This window comes from Hyla sarda, chromosome 13 (genome assembly GCF_029499605.1).
Source record: "Hyla sarda isolate aHylSar1 chromosome 13, aHylSar1.hap1, whole genome shotgun sequence".
Classification (NCBI taxonomy): domain Eukaryota; kingdom Metazoa; phylum Chordata; class Amphibia; order Anura; family Hylidae; genus Hyla; species Hyla sarda.
The window spans coordinates 35,738,222-35,758,458 of NC_079201.1; the positions used below are offsets into that span (position 1 = coordinate 35,738,222).

General features: G+C 44.2%; 1 protein-coding gene and 1 long non-coding RNA gene across 4 annotated transcripts in view; one reads left to right on the forward strand and one right to left on the reverse strand.

Moving 5' to 3' along the window:
• The window catches only part of CDR2L (cerebellar degeneration related protein 2 like), a 35,728-nt gene extending 31,452 nt beyond the window's left edge, over window positions 1-4,276 (forward strand). Inside the window, exon 8 of the mRNA XM_056550185.1 lies at window positions 4,200-4,276. Coding sequence (XP_056406160.1) covers window positions 4,200-4,261 — 62 coding nt within the window. The 3' untranslated portion in view covers window positions 4,262-4,276. The remainder of the gene's footprint in view (window positions 1-4,199) is intronic.
• Window positions 1,834-20,237, reverse strand: part of LOC130297575 (uncharacterized) — a 49,317-nt gene continuing 30,913 nt past the window's right edge. For all 3 annotated transcript variants that reach the window (XR_008849595.1, XR_008849593.1, XR_008849594.1), the window contains one exon: window positions 1,834-2,095. This is a non-coding gene — a long non-coding RNA (uncharacterized LOC130297575). The remainder of the gene's footprint in view (window positions 2,096-20,237) is intronic.

Consider the following 20,237-nt stretch of genomic DNA (forward strand, 5'->3'; position numbering starts at 1 on the left):
CATGCTAACCGATTACAAACTCTGTATAGTATAATCCTTTAGTCATACTTTCACCTCATAGGTAGGTAACATAGGTAGCAAGAGGTCTAGCAAGCAGTAGGTGCCATGGCATGGCAGAATAACTGCAGCATCAGACTACACAGTTTGTAGTCTGTTACCATGGAGATATAGGTGCAGTTGGCTCAACATGATAGGATATGTTTAATCTACAAACTTGCTTGAAAACAGCATCTTCTTTCTTACATTGTTTTAATAGGATATTTAGGGCTTGTCTGAAAAAGTTTTCTTTAGAAAGGACCCCGGTTCTGCTAAAATAAAACTCTCCCCGTTTCCCCACCTCTGCCGTTCTGACTGCTTCAGAGCCCTGGGGTTCTCCGCTTCCTTCTGCTCCTATTTTGTCCCAACCTGGCAGGAACTACATGCTCAGGAAAATTACTCAGTGATTGGCTGACAGGGCATTTTCTGCAGGGTCAGCAAATCATCAGATGCAGCGAAAAGCCCAGAGCATCAGAGACTAGGAGCTATCTGATCATCAGAAGTGAGGGATCAGGGCAGATGAGTATGAATTATACTACATTCCGAAAAGGGCCCATGCGGATGCAGCACCCTACGACTAGGTACATATGATAATAGCTAAAACCTTAAAGGGGTACTCCACTCCTAGACCTCTTATCCCCTATCCAAAGTATAGGGAATAAGATGTCTGATCGCAGGGGACCCCCGCGATCTCCCTGCTGCAGCCGGTGTTCGTTTAGAGCGTCAAGTGCAGAGCTGGAGGCTCCGTGCTCCGGATGTCTGGGGTGCCGGAGCCGAGATTGCAGGGGTCCACAGTGGCGGGGTGCCCCCTATCGGAACATCTTATTCCCTATTCTTTTGATAGGGGATAAGATGTCTAGGAGCAGAGTACCCCTTTAAACCTAAATCATTTACAAAGTATATACTGCCTCATAAATATTTGAATGACAACTGGTGCACTGACAGTATAAATACAATGAGACTAGTGTCAGTAAGGATGATAATAAGCTGTTTTAATGTCAAACTCGGATCCTCAAATATGGAATAATTACAGTTTGCCCAAAATTAAAATGCAGTGTGATCAGACAGTGTTCACATATGCTTTTTGTCCACTGCGATAGTAGCCATAACAATACAATTGCACAGTTGGTGCACTGTCTCTTGTACACACTCCGTTTCATGTGCTGGGGTCTGCAATATGCAATAGGTTGCATGGCCGAATAGTCTCTATCAGCTTTCCAAATAAAGAATATATCAGCTGGCACACTGTGCCGCTCACCCCTTCAGTGTCTGAGTGATTAATCACCACTGACCAAGCTCCAGCCCTAGATTCGCAGCCTCTGCCAACTGAAACCGCAGACCAGCCGTGCTGGCAAGCTGGGATCTCCCGTCCTGATGTTGGGCTCACTGTGGAGGTAGTTGGGCAGGTGCCAGCATAGAGATGTAAAGCCACTTGTTGCTGTGCTATAAGTATGGCGAATGACAGCAGCGCAAACCTTGCTCTAAAAATCCTCAAGCTCATAGAGCTAGCAAACTGGAACACTGTTTAGAGATGGAGCGATGAAAAATAATGGCGTTTCAGGACCAACCAAGGTCCCTTCCTCAGTGACAAAGAACATAATATATATGTAAGATACATATGTAATGTCTGTGGGCAGGAGAACTTGGCCTATAATTTTGGAGCGCTTAAGGTTGACAATACCCACCAGTATTAGCAATGTGTTTGGAATTATTATAACCCTGCTGGAGCATTTACTGCTGCCATGGAAAGTATTACTTCTACTCAGTTGGTCAGCTTGTTACTATTTTTGACATAAGTTGTGTCCTGGGTTTGAATATTATTTATTCTGTAATATAATGTTTAAAATTAGTTTATATATGATCACTTGCCTCTTCACGTTTTCAACATTGTACAGGATGTCCATAGGACCATTGGCATCAATATCTTCTGTGAGTGATGCTCAGGTATTGGACTTTAGAGGATGACATGTAAATACCATTATATATCTGCAAATTTCTCAGGTTGGGGTGATGATCTCCTCCTGGAGGTTAGTGTTATCCATGCCCTTACTGTAATGATCTGGAATGACAGCGACATCTCAGTATTAGACTTAAGCAGGCCATACAAATGGGAACTTTAAGTTACTCTTATATGTAAAGTTGCTTTATTCTTAAGGTAATAAATATACTAGACTATAACAGAGAATTGTGTCTGTGTTTATTTTTTACCCAGGGGATAGGTAAGCCACAGCTCTGACCGTTATGACTTATCCCTCCCCAAAAAAGGGTTGGGCAGCAAAAATTCAGCATGTCTGACCGATTCATAAGGTTGAAAAAAAAACAAGAGTCCATCAAGTTCTGCCTATATGCCTACTAAAGTTAAACCAGAGGGAGTTAAAAAAAAATAAACTTATGAGGCTGATGTCATTTGTCCCACAAAAGGGAGAAAAATACCTTCCCACATTTAAATATGGCATCAGAATAAATCCCTGGATCAATGTTCTATCCCATAACCTGTAATATTATAACTCTCCAGAAATGCGTCCAGGTCCCTTTCTGTTCTCTTTTATTGAGTTCACCATGGTCACTTCCTCTGGCAGAGGGTTTCATAGTCTCACTGCTTTTACAGTAAAGAACCCCCATCCGTGCTGGTGTAGGAAGCCTTTTTCCTCTAGAAGTAGAGGATGCCCCCTTTGTTACAGATACAGTCCTGGGTACAAATAGATCATGGGAGAGATCTCTGTACAGTGGTCCCTCAACATACGATGGTAATTCGTTCCAAATGAACCATCGTTACTTGAATCCATCGTATGTTGAGGGATCCGTGCAATAGTAATATAGAAAGTTATACTCGCATGTCCCCGCCGCTCCGGACCGTCACCGCTGCCCTGGATCGTCGCTGTCATCACGTCCCCGGAGTGTCCTCGCTGCTCCGGACCGTCACCGCTGCCCTGGATCGTCGCTGTCCATCGCCGTCATCACGTCACTATGCAGGCCACTCCTATTGGATGACGGGATGGCGTGCGTGGCGACGTGAATACGACGAAGGAGAGCGACGGCCATGCAGCAGAGCCGCAGAGGACGGTCCGGAGTGGCAGGGACAGGTGAGTGACACTCACCAGAGCACACGGGGCACATTAAACGGCTATCTGGTGGCAGCTGAAGCAGTCTGCGCTGCCGGATAGCCGTTTATGCGATGGCCCCGGCATACAAAAGCATCGTATGTTGATGCTATCTTCAACATGCGATGGCCTCTGAGAGGCCATCGTATGTTGAAATTATCGTATGTCGGGGCCATCGTAGTTCGGGGGATCACTGTACTTTCCTGATATATTTCTACATGGTTAATAGGTCTCCCCTAAACTGTCTTTTTTCTAAATTAAATAACCGTAATTCTGAAAATCTTTCTGGGTACTGTAATCCCCATATTATTCTGGTTGCCCATCTTTGAACCCTCTCCAGCTCCACTATATCTTTCTTGTACACTTGTGCCCAGTACTGTACACAGTGTTATATGTGTGGTCTGACTAGTGATTTGTACAGTGGAATAAGTATCTCCTTGTCGTGGACATCTATGCCCCCCCACTGGTCACTACAGGTAAATTTACTGTTAACTAAAACTCCCAAGTCCTTTTCTATGTCAGTCGTATCCAGTATTCACATATCCCCAGCCCGGATTTTTCCTCCCCATGTGCATTACCTTACATTTATCAGTGTTGAACCTCATCTGCCACTTCTCAGCCCAAACCTCCAACCTATCCAGATCCATTTGTAACAGTGCACAGTCCTCTATTGTGTTAACTGCTTTACACAGTTTAGTATCATCTGCAAAAATTAACACTTTACTATATAATGCAAGGTCATTAATAAATATTTTAAAAAGAATAGGACCCAAACCACTAGTAAGTCACCCAGAGTATGCACCATTAATAAACACCCTCTATTTACTATGACTGAGCCACCCACCCACTTTAGAGATTTATCAAAACCTGTGCAGAGGAAAATTTGCCCGTAGCAACCAGCCTTTGAAAAATGAAAGAAGCGATCTGATTGGTTGCTATGGGCAACTGGTCAGCTTTACCTTTACACAGGTTTCGATAAATATCCCCTATTTTCCTCTATCCCATGCATTCTCATTTTATGTATCAACCTTTTATGTGACACAGTATAAATTTTTTTTTTAGAAAAATCAACATGTACGACATCAAGCAATTCGTCCCAATCCAGTCTTGAGCTCAACTCATGAAAGTATCTCAAAAATCAGGTTAGTCTGACAGGACCAAACCCACATAAATCCATGCTAATATGGAGTCATACATTTATTTTTGTTGTGATACTTCAATATGGCATTTTTTAGAAAACACTTACAAAATTTACATATGTTGTAAACATACAGTTTTACATTCCCTGGGACCTTTTTGGCCCCTTATTTAATACTGGCACCACATTTGCTATGATTGGAGGCTGCCACACATGACTCCCTGCCTGGAGTTTCTTCCGGTGTAGATTCTGTAGTGTAAGAGGCCCAAGGTCGAGATTCCATGTTTATAAAATCCTGCGGATAGGGGATAAGTTATATACTATAGTACTGGCATACCCGTTTAGGGTAGGATCACATGGAACAGATCCGCTGCGGATCCACCTATGACTCGACCCTATATTGTGCCTCCAGCTGTTCCCCCGTATCGTGCTCGCAGCGGCAATGTGCCGCTCCAAGCAGCCACACGGGCCTGCGAGTCGCAGTGTACTCATAGACCTCGCAGATCAGGCGCGATGTCTGAGTACACTGCGCATGCGTGCGGTGACTCGAATGTCTCTGTGTGGCTGCTTGGAGCAGCACATTGACACTGCGAGCAGGACACAGGAGGAACAGCTGGCGGCACAATATAGGGTCGGGTCAACGGTGAATCCATTACATGTGACCCTACCCTTAAAGGAGTACTCTGCTGGAAAAAAAATTTAATCAGCTGGTACCAGAAAGTTAAACAGGTTTGTAAATTACTTATATTAAAACATCTAAATCCTTCCAGTACTTATCAACTGCTGTATGCTTCACAGGAAGTTGTTTTCTTTTTGAATTTCTTGTCTGTCTGACCACAGTGCTCTCTGCTGACACCTCTGTCCATGTCAGGAACTGTCCAAAGCAGAAGCAAATCCCCATAGCAAACCTATCCTGTTCTGGACAGTTCCTAAAATGGACAGAGGTGTCAGCAAAGAGCACTGTGGTCAGACAGAAAGGAAATTCTAAAAGAACAGAACTTACTGTGGAACATATAGCAGCTGATATACTGGAAATATTAAGATTTTTTTATAGAAGTAATTTACAAATCTGTTTAACTTTCTGTCAGCAGTTGATTTAAAAAAAATGTTTTCAGTGGAGTAATCCTTGAATGCACCAGGTTGTCTTAGTAGGCTTAGTCCATGCAATAGGCTGCTAGAGCCTACTGTCAAACACAGCCACACTCCCTCATTTTAACCAATAGATGGTGCAGTCTGTACAGACCACTGCATTTATAGGGGTGTCAGTCCAAGGGGCTTTACACTGTCACCCATTAATGGAAGCATGTGAGGCCCTCTAAAAATTCTACAATGTATACAGTACAGACCAAAAGTTTGGACACGCTTTCTCATTCAGAGTTTTCTTTATTTTCATGACTATGAAAATTGTAGATTCACACTGAAGGAATCAAAACTATTAATTAACACATGTGGAATTATATACATAACAAAAAAAGTGTGAAACAACTGAAAATATGTCATATTCTAGGTTCTTCCAAGTAGCCACCTTTTGCTTTGATTACTGCTTTGCACACTCTTGGCATTCTCTTGTTGAGCTTCAAGAGGTAGTCACCTGAAATGGTTTTCACTTCACAGGTGTGCTGGTGTGGAGGAGGAGGTGTGGTGGTGTGGGGGTGCTTTGCTGGTGACACTGTTGGGGATTTATTCAAAATTGAAGGCATACCGAACCAGCATGGCTACCACAGCATCTTGCGGCGGCATGCTATTCCATCCGGTTTGCGTTTAGTTGGACCATCATTTATTTTTCAACAGGACAATGACCCCAAACACACCTCCAGGCTGTGTAAGGGCTATTTGACCAAGAAGGAGAGTGATGGGGTGCTGTGCCAGATGACCTGGCCTCCACAGTCACCGGACCTGAACCCAATCGAGATGGTTTGGAGTGAGCTTGACCGCAAAGTGAAGGCAAAAGGGCCAACAAGTGCTAAGCATCTCTGGGAACTCCTTCAAGACTGTTGGAAGACCATTTCAGGTGACTACCTCTTGAAGCTCATCAAGAGAATGCCAAGAGTGTGCAAAGCAGTAATCAAAGCAAAAGGTGGCTAGAGCCTAGAATATGACATATTTTCACACTTGTTTGTTATGTCTACAATTCCACACGTGTTAATTCATAGTTTTGATGCCTTCAGTGTGAATCTACAATTTTCATAGTCATGAAAATAAAGAAAACTCTGAATGAGAAGGTGTGTCCAAACTTTTGGTCTGTACTGTATGTTTGATCTACAGCTCACCTCCGTAACTAGTGTTTGGATCAGCAACTATCCAAGTGTTTACTTTGTATGTCCAGAAAGAAGACAGGATCGATCAAGCACTTGGAGTAAAAACGTTAAGGGTAGGGTCACACATAGCACAACCGCAGCGTATTTGATACTGCGGATGCTCTACTGACTATCCCTAGAGTGTACCTCCTGCTCTGCCTGTGTGTTCTGCTTTGTCTACTCGTAGCAGCAATCTGCTGCTACGAGCAGACATGGTGATCTACAAGTCACACACGCATATGCAGTGTACTTACCAGATATCGCATTCAGTTTCGGCCTAGCTTAGGGAGCAAGAGAAGCGACCGCGATGTCTGCGAGCACACAGCACATGCGACTTGCAGATCACTTTGTGTCTGTTTGTAGCGGCTGATTGCTGCTATGAGCAGACAAAGCAGGGCACAAGGCAACAGCAGGAGGCACACTCTAGGGACAGTCATTAACGCATCTGCAGGGTGAAATATGCTGCGGATGCACTAGGTGGGACCCTACCCTAAAGGCTTTAGTTCATCCCAATTAAAAGTACAAGACTGCACACCACAATGTTCTGTTTACCGTCTCGAACGTTCCAAGTGCATGCGCACTCTTGATGACAGACAACACACTGAGGGGCATTGATTAAAACTGAACTTGCTTTTAGTTCAGTTTAGATGAAAAAATAGGTGCGGGCAAAGTGACGTGGGTGCGCCAAATATATCAAATTGCGCATGGATATTGATGAATACCCGCTGAACTGCTCTGTTTAAATGTCGCAGAGCAGTGGCGGGCCGTGAGACAATTTTATTAAAAGTCACATTGGCCCTTAAAGGGGTACACCGCTGCTCCGCGTTCGGAATAAAATGTTCGAAACGCTTAGAACCGGCGCCGAGGGCTCGTGATGTCACTGCCCCCGACGCCGGCTCTAAGAGTTCAGAACATTTTGTTCCGAACGCTGAGCAGCAGAGTACCCCTTTAATACAATTGTTGCATGGAGACATATAGGGCAGGGTTGAATTGCCCTGTGATTTCTTCAATAACTGGTCCGTCTGGCGTTTCTGCGACTTTTCACAGAAAAGTCGCACATGATAAATTAGTGACTACTACACAAAGTGATCTATGTCAGATCAAGTTGTGGTCATGAAAATTAAACAGTGTAAATGAAATGTCGCAGGAAAAGTCGCACGGGACCAGCCTGCGACTTTTCCTGCGACAGATTTAGACAAAAAAAGATGACTAAATTGTTTGATAAATTCCCCTCACTGATCGTAGTTAACAATTAAATACCGCAGGTGCCTTAACCTCTTAAGGACCAGGCCATTTTACACCTTAGGACCCGGCCATTTTTTGCACATCTGACCACTGTCACTTTAAACATTAATAACTGTGGAATGCTTTTAGTTATCATTCTGATTCCGAGATTGTTTTTTCGTGACATATTCTACTTTAACATAGTGGTAAAAAATTTTGGTAACTTGCATCCTTTCTTGGTGAAAAATCCCAAAATTTGATGAAAAATTTGAAAATTTTGCATTTTTCTAACTTTGAAGCTCTCTGCTTGTAAGGAAAATGGATATTCCAAATTTTTTTTTTTTATTCACATATACAATATATCTACTTTATATTTGCATCATAAAATTGACATGTTTTTTACTTTTGGAAGACACCAGAGGGCTTCAAAGTTCAGCAGCAATTTTCCAATTTTTCTCAAAATTTCCAAAATCACAATTTTTCAGGGACCAGTTCAGGTTTGAAGTGGATTTGAAGGGTCTTCATCTTAGAAATACCCCACAAATGACCCCATTATAAAAACTGCACCCCCCAAAGTATTCAAAATGACATTCAGTCAGCATTTTAACACTTTAGGTGTTTCACAGGAATAGCAGCAAAGTGAAGGAAAAAATTCACAATCTTCATTTTTTACACTCACATGTTCTTGTAGACCCAATTTTTACATTTTTACAAGGGGTAAAAGGAGAAAATGTATACTTATATTTGTAGCCCAATTGCTCTTGAGTAAGCACATACCTCATATGTCTATGTAAAGTGTTCGGCGGGCACAGTAGAGGGCTCAGAAGGGAAGGAGCGACAAGGGGATTTTGGAGCGTATGTTTTTCTTAAATGGTTTTTGGGCATGTTGCATTTAGGAAGCCCCTATGGTGCCAGAACAGGAAAAAAAAAAAAAACACATGGCATACCATTTTGGAAACTAGACCCCTTGAGGAATGTAACAAGGAATAAACTGAGCCTTAATACCCCACAGGTGTTTCACGACTTTTGCATATATAAAAAAAAAATTCTAAAATTTCAATAAAATGTGTTTCCCCCCAAATTTCACATTTTTGCAAGGGTTAATAGCAGAAAATACCCCCAAAAATTTGTAAACCCATCTCTTCTGAGTATGGAGGTACCCCATAAGTTGACCTGAAGTGCACTACGGGCGAACTACAATGCTCAGAAGAGAAGGAGTCATATTTGGCTTTTTGAGAGCAAATTTTGCTCGGGGGCATGTCGCATTTAAGAAGCCCCTATGGTGCCAGGACAGCAAAAAATACCCACATGCCATACCATTTTGGAAACTAGACCCCTTGAGGAACATAACAAGGAATAATGTGAGCCTTAATACCCCAAAGGGGTTTCGCGACTTTTGCATACGTAAAAAAAAAAACATTTTCACTAAAATGTGTTTCCCCCCCAAATTTCACATTTTTGCAAGGGTTAATAGCAGAAAATACCCCCAAAATTTGTAACCCCATCTCCTCTGAGTATGGAGGTACCCCATAAGTTGACCTGAAGCGCACTGCGGGTGAACTACAATGCTCAGAAGAGAAGGAGTCATATTTGGCTTTTTGAGAGAAAATTTTGCTCGGGGGGCATGTCGCATTTAGGAAGCCTTTATGGTGCCAGAACAGCAAAATAACCCCCACATGGCATGCCATTTTGGAAACTAGACCCCTTGAAGAACATAACAAGGGGTACAGTGAGCATTTACCCCCCCCCCCCCCCCCACTGGTGTCTGTCAGATCTCTGGAACAGTGGGCTGTACAAAAATTTTAATTTGCACAGCTCACTGTTCCAAAGATCTGTCAGACACCAGTGGGGTGTAAATTCTCACTGCACCCCTCATTAAATTCCGTGAGGGGTGTAGTTTCCGAAATGGGGTCACATGTGGGTTTTTGTTTTTTTTGCGTTTGTCAAAACCGCTGTAACAATCAGCCACCCCTGTGCAAATCACCTCAAATGTACATGGTGCACTCTCCCTTCTGGGCCTTGTTGTGCGCCCCCAGAGCACTTTGCGCCCACATATGGGATATCTCCGTAGTCGGGAGAAATTGCATTACAAATTTTGGGGGGGCTTTTTTCCCTTTTACCTCTTCAAAAGGAAAAGTATAGGGCAACACCAGCATGTTAGTGTAAAAAATTTATTTTTTTACACTAACATGCTGGTGTAGACCCCAACTTCACCTTTTCATAAGGGGTGAAAGTAGAAAAAGTCCCCCAAAATTTGTAAGGCAATTTCTCCTGAGTACGGTGATACCCCATATGTGGCCCTAAACTGTTGCCTTGAAATACGACGGGGCTCCGAAGTGAGAGCGCCATGTGCATTTGAGGCCTGAATTAGGGATTTGCATAGGGGTGGACATAGGGGTATTCTACGCCAGTGATTCCCAAACAGGGTGCCTCCAGCTGTTGCAAAACTCCCAGCATGCTTGGACAGTCGACGGCTGGAGGCTCCATTTTGAAAACAGTGACGTACCTGACGTTTTTCATTTTTATTGGGGGGGGGGCTGTGTAGGGGTATGTGTATATGTAGTGTTTTTTACTTTTTATTTTGTGTTAGTGTAGAGTAGTGTAGTGTTTTTAGGGTACAGTCACAGGGGCGGGGGGTTACAGTGAGTTTTCCGCTGCGAGTTTGAGCTGCCGCGCAAAATTTGCTGCATCGCAAACTTGCAGCCTGATACTCACTGTAAGCCCCCTGCCCATGTGAATGTACCCTGTACATTCACGGGGGGGGGGGGGGGGGGGGGTCGCCATCTGTCGCAAAACTACAACTCCCAGCATGCACAGTCTATCAGTGCATGCTGGTAGTTATAGTTTTGTGACAGCTGGAGGCACACGGGTTGGGAAACACTGAGTTAGGAAACAGACAATGTTTCCCAACCAGTGTGCCTCCAGTTGTTGCAAAACCACAACTCCCAAACATTCTCAGGCATGCTGGAAGTAGTAGTTCGGCAACATCTTTAGAGCCAGATGTTGCCGAACTACAACTCCCACCATGCTTGGAGTTGTAGTGCAACATCTGGAGGACTACAGTTTGCAGACCATTAATACAGTGGTTCCTAATCTGTGCCCTTCCAGATGTTGCAAAACTACAATTCCCAGTATGCCAAAACTGTCCAAGCATGCTGGGAGTTGTAGTTCTGCAACATCTGAAGGGCCAGATGTTACAGAACTACAACTCCCAGCATGCCTGGACAGTAAGGGCATGCTGAGGATGTGTAGTTTTGCAACATCTGGAAGGGCACAGTGGTCCTAAAACTGCGGACCTCCAGATGTTGCAAAACTGCAACTCCCAGCATGCCCAGATGCCAAGGGCTGTCTGGGCATGCTGGGAGTTGTAGTATACAGGGTCCCAATACAGCAATGCATGTCGCTTTATGGCGACGTGCATTGCTGTAAAGGGCCCGACCGCGGCTGAAGTTCCACTCACCTGTCGCCGCCGCCGTCTTCATCGCTGGGATCCGGGTCTTCAGGGACGAGGTAAGTACCGGGGCCGGGCCCCAGCACTCCCCCGTCCTCCGGTCTTCCTCCCGTCCTCTCCGGACTTCCAGGGGCCGGGGAGGGCGGGAGGAAGTAACCGTCCCCCCCCCCCCCCCTGCGATTGGTCGGTTAACTAACCGAAGAATCGCAGGGGATCGGAGGAGGTGGCAGGCTTGCCACCTCGCTCCTATACTTCAGCATGGTCCTGGCTGTCTGTGACAGCCGGGATCATGCGAAATTACCGGGCGGTCAGGTCCCAGAGACCCGATCAGCCCGGTATCGCCGCAGATCGCAAGGGCGATTTCCCTTGCGATTTGCGGCGATCGCCGACATGGGGGGCCTACATGGCCCCCCTCTGCGTTTGCCCTGGATGCCTGCTGAAGGATTTCAGCAGGGATCCGGTTCCCATCTCCGCCGGGTGAGCGGCGGAGACCAGGAAAAGACCATGACGTATGCATACGTCATGGGTCCTTAAGGGGTTAATAATTAAAACAACAACACCTGCAATTTTAAAAATGATCCATTCAACAGCACTGGACACAGCCAGAAAAGTCCTGCGCAGCTCTGCAGTATCGGCAGAAGGTGAATGGGATTTTTTTATTTTATGTTATGAGGAATTAAAGATCAGAACATGTAATTAATTCAATAGTGGAACAGCTCTTTTCGTATAATAAGATCTGTTATCATGCGAATGTTTTAAACACATTGCCAATGAGCTTTTCTAACAAGGAGTTTTTTGTGTATGTCTTCACAACCCTTGTTGTGGATCCCAACTAAAGATGAGCGAACTTACAGTAAATTCGATTCGTCACGAACTTCTCGGCTTGGCAGTGGATGACTTATCCTGCATAAATTAGTTCAGCTTTCAGGTGGTCCCGTGGGCTGGAAAAGGTGGATACATTCCTAGGAGACTCTCTCCTAGGACTGTATCCATCTTTTCCAGCCCACCGGAGCACCTGAAAGCTGAACTAATTTATGCAGGAAAAGTCATCAACTGCCGAGCCGAGAAGTTCGTGACGAATCGAATTTACTGTAAGTTCGCTCATCTCTAGTCACAACAAATCCTTTTTCACTATTTTAGCCATTCTATTGATTTGGAAATTCCCCAACTGGAATTGACCTTATCATGTGTGTGTGTGTGTGTGGGGGGGGATTACTATCTGCCCTGAGCACCATTATGGACATTTATCAACGGGTTTAGTAAGTTTTTCTTTACTATAATTGTCTCAAAATTGTCGCAACTGCGACTACGCGATTTTCCGTGCGACATTTTGACTGGAAAGCGAGAAAAGCAAGTTTTCCAAAAATTTACTACGTAGTAATAATTTTTAAATGGACTACGGGTAGTCAGGTATTTAAACAGGGTTAAAAATTGACTAAATTTACTCCAGCTCAAAGATGGAGCAGAAAAAGCTACTACCAAAGTAAAAAAAAGGAAAAATTGCTTACGTGAAAGAAAATTATCAACAGGCTGAAACCAGTTGATAAATAAGTCACACATAAGCAAAAAAAAAGTAAGGAAAAAATTACAAAAAAAAAAGAATACATAAGCAAACATTGATAAATGTCCCTCCATGTTTGCAAAAAGATAAGGATTTAGATTTTAAACCCGACACTCCCCCTCAAGGAAAGACCATGGGGGAGATTGATCAAAACCTGTCCAGAGGAAAAGTTGCCAAGTTACCCATTGCAACCAATCAGATCGCTTTTTTTTTTTTTTTTCAGGCCTTTTAACAAATGAAAGAAGCAATCTGATTGGTTGCAATGGGCATCTAGTCAACTTTTTTGCACAGGTTTTGATAAATCCCCCTCCATGTTTTGAAAATGTGTGCTATATGTAAACTTCAAATTGTAATGTCAACTATAAATCTCTCATACCACTGTATGCGTTCCGAAAAGATATTATTGGTGGAAAAGATTATTATTTCCTCCCAGAACAACATAGTTAAATTAGCCACTCCACTTTTTTGCAAGAAATAAGAGCCATCAATGAGAAGTTATGTATGAGAAACTAAGCCACGTTTTTATGTTCGTGTAGGTTTGTGGTGTACCTGTATTTTTCTAAATGGAAATAAAGTGTTTCCAAAGCTACTCAACACGGAAAACCCTAGAGATGGTTGTGTGTGAAAATAGCCCTTCTGGTACCAACAACCATGCCACGTTCAAAGTCATTTAAATACCATTTTCTTCCCCATTCTGATGCTCGGTTTAAACTTCAGCAAGTTATCATGACCATGTCTACATGCCTAAATGCATTGAGTTCCTTCAATGTGATTAGTTGATCAGAGTAGTGAGGGGGGGATACCTTTCGTCAAACCGCCCACCGGAAGTAAAGTGACAGGTGCCATGCCCCCTTTTCTAACAGAGCCTCACTAGGCCACGCCCCCTTACCTGCATAGCTTCGCCCCCCCCCCCCTTTCTCTCACATTCATGCATGTAGTCTCCTAAATGGATGTAAATGTGTATAGTGTGGGGCTCCCCTGAATAATATGTAAATATGTCGCGACATGTCTGCATAGCAGGATGTCTTATAGTAATGTATCATTTTAGAAAGCTTTATTAACCCCTTCAGGACCAAGCCCATTTTGGCCTTAAAGTGTAGCTCCCACCATCCCTTTTTTTTTCTTTCTGTCCCTGCCTATTGCCCATCTATCCCTAACCACCTGCCTGCCTTTACATTTTTTTTACTATATTAAAAATGCTTTTTTTTCTGCCTGGTAGTGTACTCACTACCAAGCAGACTTCCCCGGCAGGCATGACGTCACTGACGCCTGCTGGGGGGCCTGACTTCCGCCCTTAGTTCAACTATACAGGGTGCCTCCAGCTGTTTCACCACTACAACTCCCAGCCTGCCCTGACATCTATTGGATGTCAGGGCATGCTGGGAGTTGTAGTGGGGAAACAACTGTAGGCACCCTGTGGTGAAAACAGTCTCAGCCGCAGCTGCCACAGATCCCGCTCCCCCAGGCCCCGCCGCGCAACACCCCCCACACTTCTCCCTCCGCCCACCCGAAAAAGACATTCCGCTCCCCCAAACTCCATCACCCCCAGACCCCGCCGTGCAACAACCCCCTCCCTCCAACCGCCCGAAAAGAAGGCATTCCGCTCCCCTTATAAGACCTCAGATCAGACTTGCCCATCCGGAGGATCAGCGCAGCAATGAGTGCGCGCGCTGCCTCCGGACAGGGTAACGGGGGCGGGGCCACTTGCGAGGCTAGTGGTGCAGCCTGACAGTGGGCAGTGCAGCCCCAGCTATCAGCGTGCTCGCTCTCGCCTGTTTGATTGACAGGCGGGAGCGAGCACCGCAGTGACTGGATTTCGACTCATTGCCAGGCTGAAATGAGTCGAAATCCAGTACTGACGTCACTGCTGAATGCATTCGGCCACTAGGAGGGCGACCCCTAGTGGCCGAATTTAAAAGTGATTTTAAACTTGTTTAAAATCACTTTTTTTAATTAAAGTATATTAGAGATATGTTGTAGTACTTAAGTACTACAACATATCAATTTTTTTACTTCATGACAGTGCCCATTTAAGGACCAGAGCGTTTTTTGCACATCTGACCACTGTCACTTTAAACATTAATAACTCTGGAATGCTTTTAGTTATCATTCTGATTCCGAGATTGTTTTTTCGTGACATATTCTACTTTAACATGGTGGTAAATTTTTGTGGTAACTTGCATCCTTTCCTTGTGAAAAATCCTAAAATTTGATGAAAAATTTGAAAATTTTGCATTTTTCTAACTTTGAAGCTCTCTGCTTGTAAGGAAAATGTATATTACAAATAAAAAAAATTTTTATTCACATATACAATATGTCTACTTTATGTTTGCATCATAAAAGTGACGAGTTTTTACTTTTGGAAGACACCAGAGGGCTTCAAAGTTCAGCAGCAATTTTCCAATTTTTCACAAAATTTTCAAACTCACTATTTTACAGGGACCAGTTCAGGTTTGAAGTGGATTTGAAGGGTCTTCATATTAGAAATACCCCACAAAAGACCCCATTATAAAAACTGCACCCCCCAAAGTATTCAAAATGACATTCAGTCATCATTTTAACCCTTTAGGTGTTTCACAGGAATAGAAGCAAAGTGAAGGAGAAAATTCACAATCTTCATTTTTTACACTTACATGTTCTTGTAGACCCAATTTTAGAATTTTTACAAGGGGTAAAAGGAGAAAATGTATACTTATATTTGTAGCCCGATTTCTCTCGAGTAAGCACATACCTCATATGTCTATGTAAAGTGTTCGGCGGGCGCAGTAGAGGGCTCAGAAGCGAAGGAGCGATAAGGGAATTTTGGAGAGTACGTTTTTCTGAAATGGTTTTTGGGGGGCATGTTGCATTTAGGAAGCCCCTATGGTGCCAGAACAGCAAAAAACCCTCACATGGCATACCATTTTGGAAACTAGACCCCTTGAGGAACATAACAAGGAATAAAGTGACCCTTAATACCCCACAGGTGTTTCACGACTTTTGCATATGTAAAAAAAAATATTTTTTTTCACTAAAATGTGTTTCCCCCCAAATTTCACATTTTTCCAAGGGTTAATAGCAGGAAATACCCCCCAATATTTGTAACCCCTTCTCTTCTGAGTATGGAGGTATCCCATAAGTTGACCTGAAGTGCACTATGGGCGAACTACAATGCTCAGAAGAGAAGGAGTCATATTTGGCTTTTTGAGAGCAAATTTTGCTCGGGGGGCATGTCGCATTTAGGAAGCCCCTATGGTGCCAGAACAACAAAAAAAACACATGGAATACCATTTTGGAAACTAGACCCCTTGAGGAATGTAATAAGGAATAAAGTGAGCCTTATTACCCCACAGGTGTTTCACGACTTTTACATATGTAAAAAAAAAATAAAAAATTCCACTAAAATGTGTGTTTCCCCCCAAATTTCACATTTTTGCAAGGGTTAATAGCAGGAAATACCCCCCAATATTTGTAACCCCTTCTCTTCTGAGTATGGAGGTACCCCATAAGTTGACCTGAAGTGCACTATGGGCGAACTACAATGCTCAGAAGAGAAGGAGTCATATTTGGCTTTTTGAGAGCAAATTTTGCTCGGGGGGCATATCGCATTTAGGAAGCCCCTCTGGTGCCAGAACAGCAAAAAAAAACCACATGGCATACCATTTTGGAAACGAGACCCCTTGAGGAACGTAACAAGGGGTACAGTGAGCATTTGCCCCCCACTGGTGTCTGACAGATCTTTGGAACAGTGGGCTGTACAAGTTTTCATTTTCACGGACCACTGTTCCAAAGATCCGTCAGACACCTGTGGGGGGTAAATTCTCACTGCACCCCTCATTACATTCCGTGAGGGGTGTCGTTTCCGAAATGGGGTCACATGTGGGGTTTTGTTTTTTTTGCGTTTGTCAAAACCGCTGTAACAATCAGCCACCCCTGTGCAAATCACCTCAAATGTACATGGTGCGCTCTCCCTTCTGGGCCTTGTTGTGCGCCCCCAGAGCACTTTGCGCTCACATATGGGGTATCTCTGTAGTCGGGAGAAATTGCGTTACAAATTTTGGGGGGCTTTTTTCCCTTTTACCTCTTGTGAAAATGTAAAGTATAGGGCAACATCAGCATGTTAGTGTAAAAAATAAAAAATTTTTACACTAACATTCTGGTGTAGACCCCAACATTTAGACCCCAAGGGTTAAAGAAGAAAAAGCCCCCCAAACCTTGTAACGCAATTTCTCCCGAGTACGGCGATACCCCATATGTGGCCCTAAACTGTTGCCTTGAAATACGACAGGGCTCCAAAGTGAGAGAGCGCCATGTGCATTTAGGCCTAAATTAGGGATTTGCATAGGGGTGGACATAGGGGTATTCTACGCCAGTGATTCCCAAACAGGGTGCCTCCAGCTGTTGCAAAACTCTCAGCATGCGTGGACAGTCAACGGCTGTCCGGCAATACTGGGAGTTGTTGTTTTTCAACAGCTGGAGGCTCTGCTTTGGAAACAGTGGTGTACCGGACGTTCTTATTGGGGGAGGGGGGCTGTGTAGGGGTATGTGTATATGTAGTGTTTTTAACTTTTTATTTTATTTTGTGTTAGTGTAGTGTAGTGTTTTTAGGGTACAGTCACATGGGCGGGGGATTACAGCGAGTTTCCCGGCGCAAAATTTGCTGCATCTCAAGATGCGAGAAACCCACTGTAAAAGCCTCGCCCATGTGAATGTACCCTGTACATTCACAGGGGGGGGTGCACCAGCTGTTGCAAAACCACAACTCCCAGCATGCATGGTCTGTTAGTGCATGCTGGGAGTTATAGTTTTGCAACAGCTGGAGGCACACAGGTTAGGAAACACTGAGTTAGAAACAGACAATGTTTCCCAACCAGTGTGTCTCCAGTTGTTGCAAAACTACAACTCCCAGCATGCCCAGACAGCTGAAGGGCATGCTGGGAGTTGTAGTTCGGCAACATCTGAAGGGCCAGATGTTGCTGAACTAAAACTCCCAGCATGCCTGGACAGTCAGTGCATGCTGGGAGTTGTAGTTTTGCAACAGCTGGAAGAGCACAGATTGGAGACCATTATACAATGGTCTCCAAACTGGGGCCCTCCAGATGTTGCAAAACTACAACTCCCAGCATGCCCAGACAGCCAAAGGCTGTCTAGGCATGCTGGGAGTTGTAGTTTTCAGACTCCTAGAAGCAGCAGTGAAGATCTTCACTGCTGCTTCTGAGGACCATATACTTACCTGCCGGTCCCGTCGCTGCTCGTCCACGTGGCCGGTCCTGCCGCTGCTCCTCGGTCCCGCCAGGTAAGGCCGCCGGTCCCCTGATGTTCCCCTCCTATGCCGCAGGTCCCCGCGAGCCCCCGCAGCCATCGTCCCCCGTTCTGCCCGACTTCCAGGGGCGGGCAGTGCGGGGGATCTGAACTTTCACCCCAGATCACTGTGATTGGTCCACAGGGACCAATCACAGTGATCGCTGACCAGGACCATCAATGGATGGTCCTGGGGGTGAAGCAGAAGTTGTCCCCTGCTGGAAACAGCGGGACTTCTGCCAGTTAACCCGTGCGATGCTGCGCATCGCCGGGTTAACTGAATGTCATTTATAAACGCCGGGATGCGCGAACGCACTGCACAACCCGGCGTTTATATATGCCATTCTGCGGGAAGGGGTTAATAGAAGTAATCATATATTCAAACATGTTTTAAAGAATTGTTTCTACATTTATAGGGATAAATACATTTTATATAGTTATTAACCCCTTAACGCATATGGACGTTTATACACGTCCATAAGCGGCTCCTGAGGTATGACGCACGCTCAGCAGGTGAGCACGCATCATAACCGGTTGGTCCCGGTTGCTATAAGCAATCAGGACCCGTGGCTAATGCCGGACATCGCCGATCGTGCTGATGTCCGGCATGAACTATGATCGCCGCGTCTAAAGTGAAAGTAGAAGTTTCCCGGCAGCTCGATCGGGCTGATCGGGACCATTGCGGTAAAATCGAGATATCCCAATCAGCTAGAACGCAACAAGAGGGTCCCGTACTTGCCTCATGCGCGTCCAATCGGCGATTGATTGTTCTAAGCCTGAAATCCAGGCTTGAGCAATCAACTGCCGATAACACTGATCCCTGCCATTGCAATGCAATGGCAGTGATCAGTGTATTGAATCAATGTACTGCATGTTATAGTCCCCTATGGGAGCTATAACATTGCAAAAAAAAAAAAGTGAAAAAAAAAAAAAAAAGATCATTAACCCCTTCCCTAATAAGTTTGAATCACCCACCCCACTTTTCCCAAAAAAAACTGTGTAAATAAAAATAAACATATGTGGTGTCGCCGTGGGCGTAAATGTCCGAACTATAATAATATATCGTTAATTAAACCGCACGGTCAATGGCATACGCGCAAAAAAATTCCAAAGTCCAAAATAGCGTATCAAAACAAAAATGGAACCGATAAAAACTTCCGATCACGGCGCAAAAAATGAGCCCTCATAATGCCCCATACATGGAAAAATAAAAAAGTTATAGGGGTCAGAATAGGACAATTTTAAACGTATACATTTTCCTGCATGAAGTTATGATTTTTTTCAGAAGTAATACAAAATCAAACCTATATAAGTAGGGTATCATTTTAACCGTATGGACCTACAGAATAATGATAAGGTGTCATTTTACCCGAAAAATGTACTGCATCGCCCAAAAGTTACAAAATGTTTTTTCCGTTTTGCCGAAGATTTTGTGGTAAAATGTCCGATGTCATTACAAAGTAGAATTGGTGGCGCAAAAAATAAGCCATCATATGGATTTTTTTGGTGCAAAATTTAAAGCCTTATTATTTTTAGAAGGTGATGAGGAAAAAAAGGCTAACATGGGCCAAAAAAACAAGGTTTACGTTTATGTGGGCCGCATCCAAAAAAGGACGTAGTAACACCGGTCCATGAATTCTGGGAGCGTGACGTGAGTGAACGTCAATACGAGGCCCCCACATTTGGTTGGCAGTATAGTTCCCCCACAATATTAAACAAAAAAAAAATGCTGGTCACCGTAGTCCGAAGTTGTCCTTTGCATACACGGAACTGAAATGAGAAAAAAAAAAAGCATACAAAAAATGGGTTAGTACATTTAGGGGGAAAAAGTGGTAAAAAAATGAAATATGGAAGAGGCTGTGATCTGCTCGGCAGCAGAAGATATAGGTGCACTCAGGCGCTCTCCTTGCGAGTGTCCTGGTTAGGGTAAAAATCCAAGCGGATGTAGTAAAACCAAGTGGATTTTATTATATAAAAGAAATAGAACAGGCTGTATCACAGGGGATGGGACAACGCATTTCGAAGGGTGTGATCCCCTCTTCCTCAGGTCCAAAGGTTGTACAAAAACATGGAAGAACAGTCACGGCAGCCTCGTACAGGTGCAACGCCGCTCTGAAGTGATACAGGAGGAGCAGCCCCGTCACCAGGA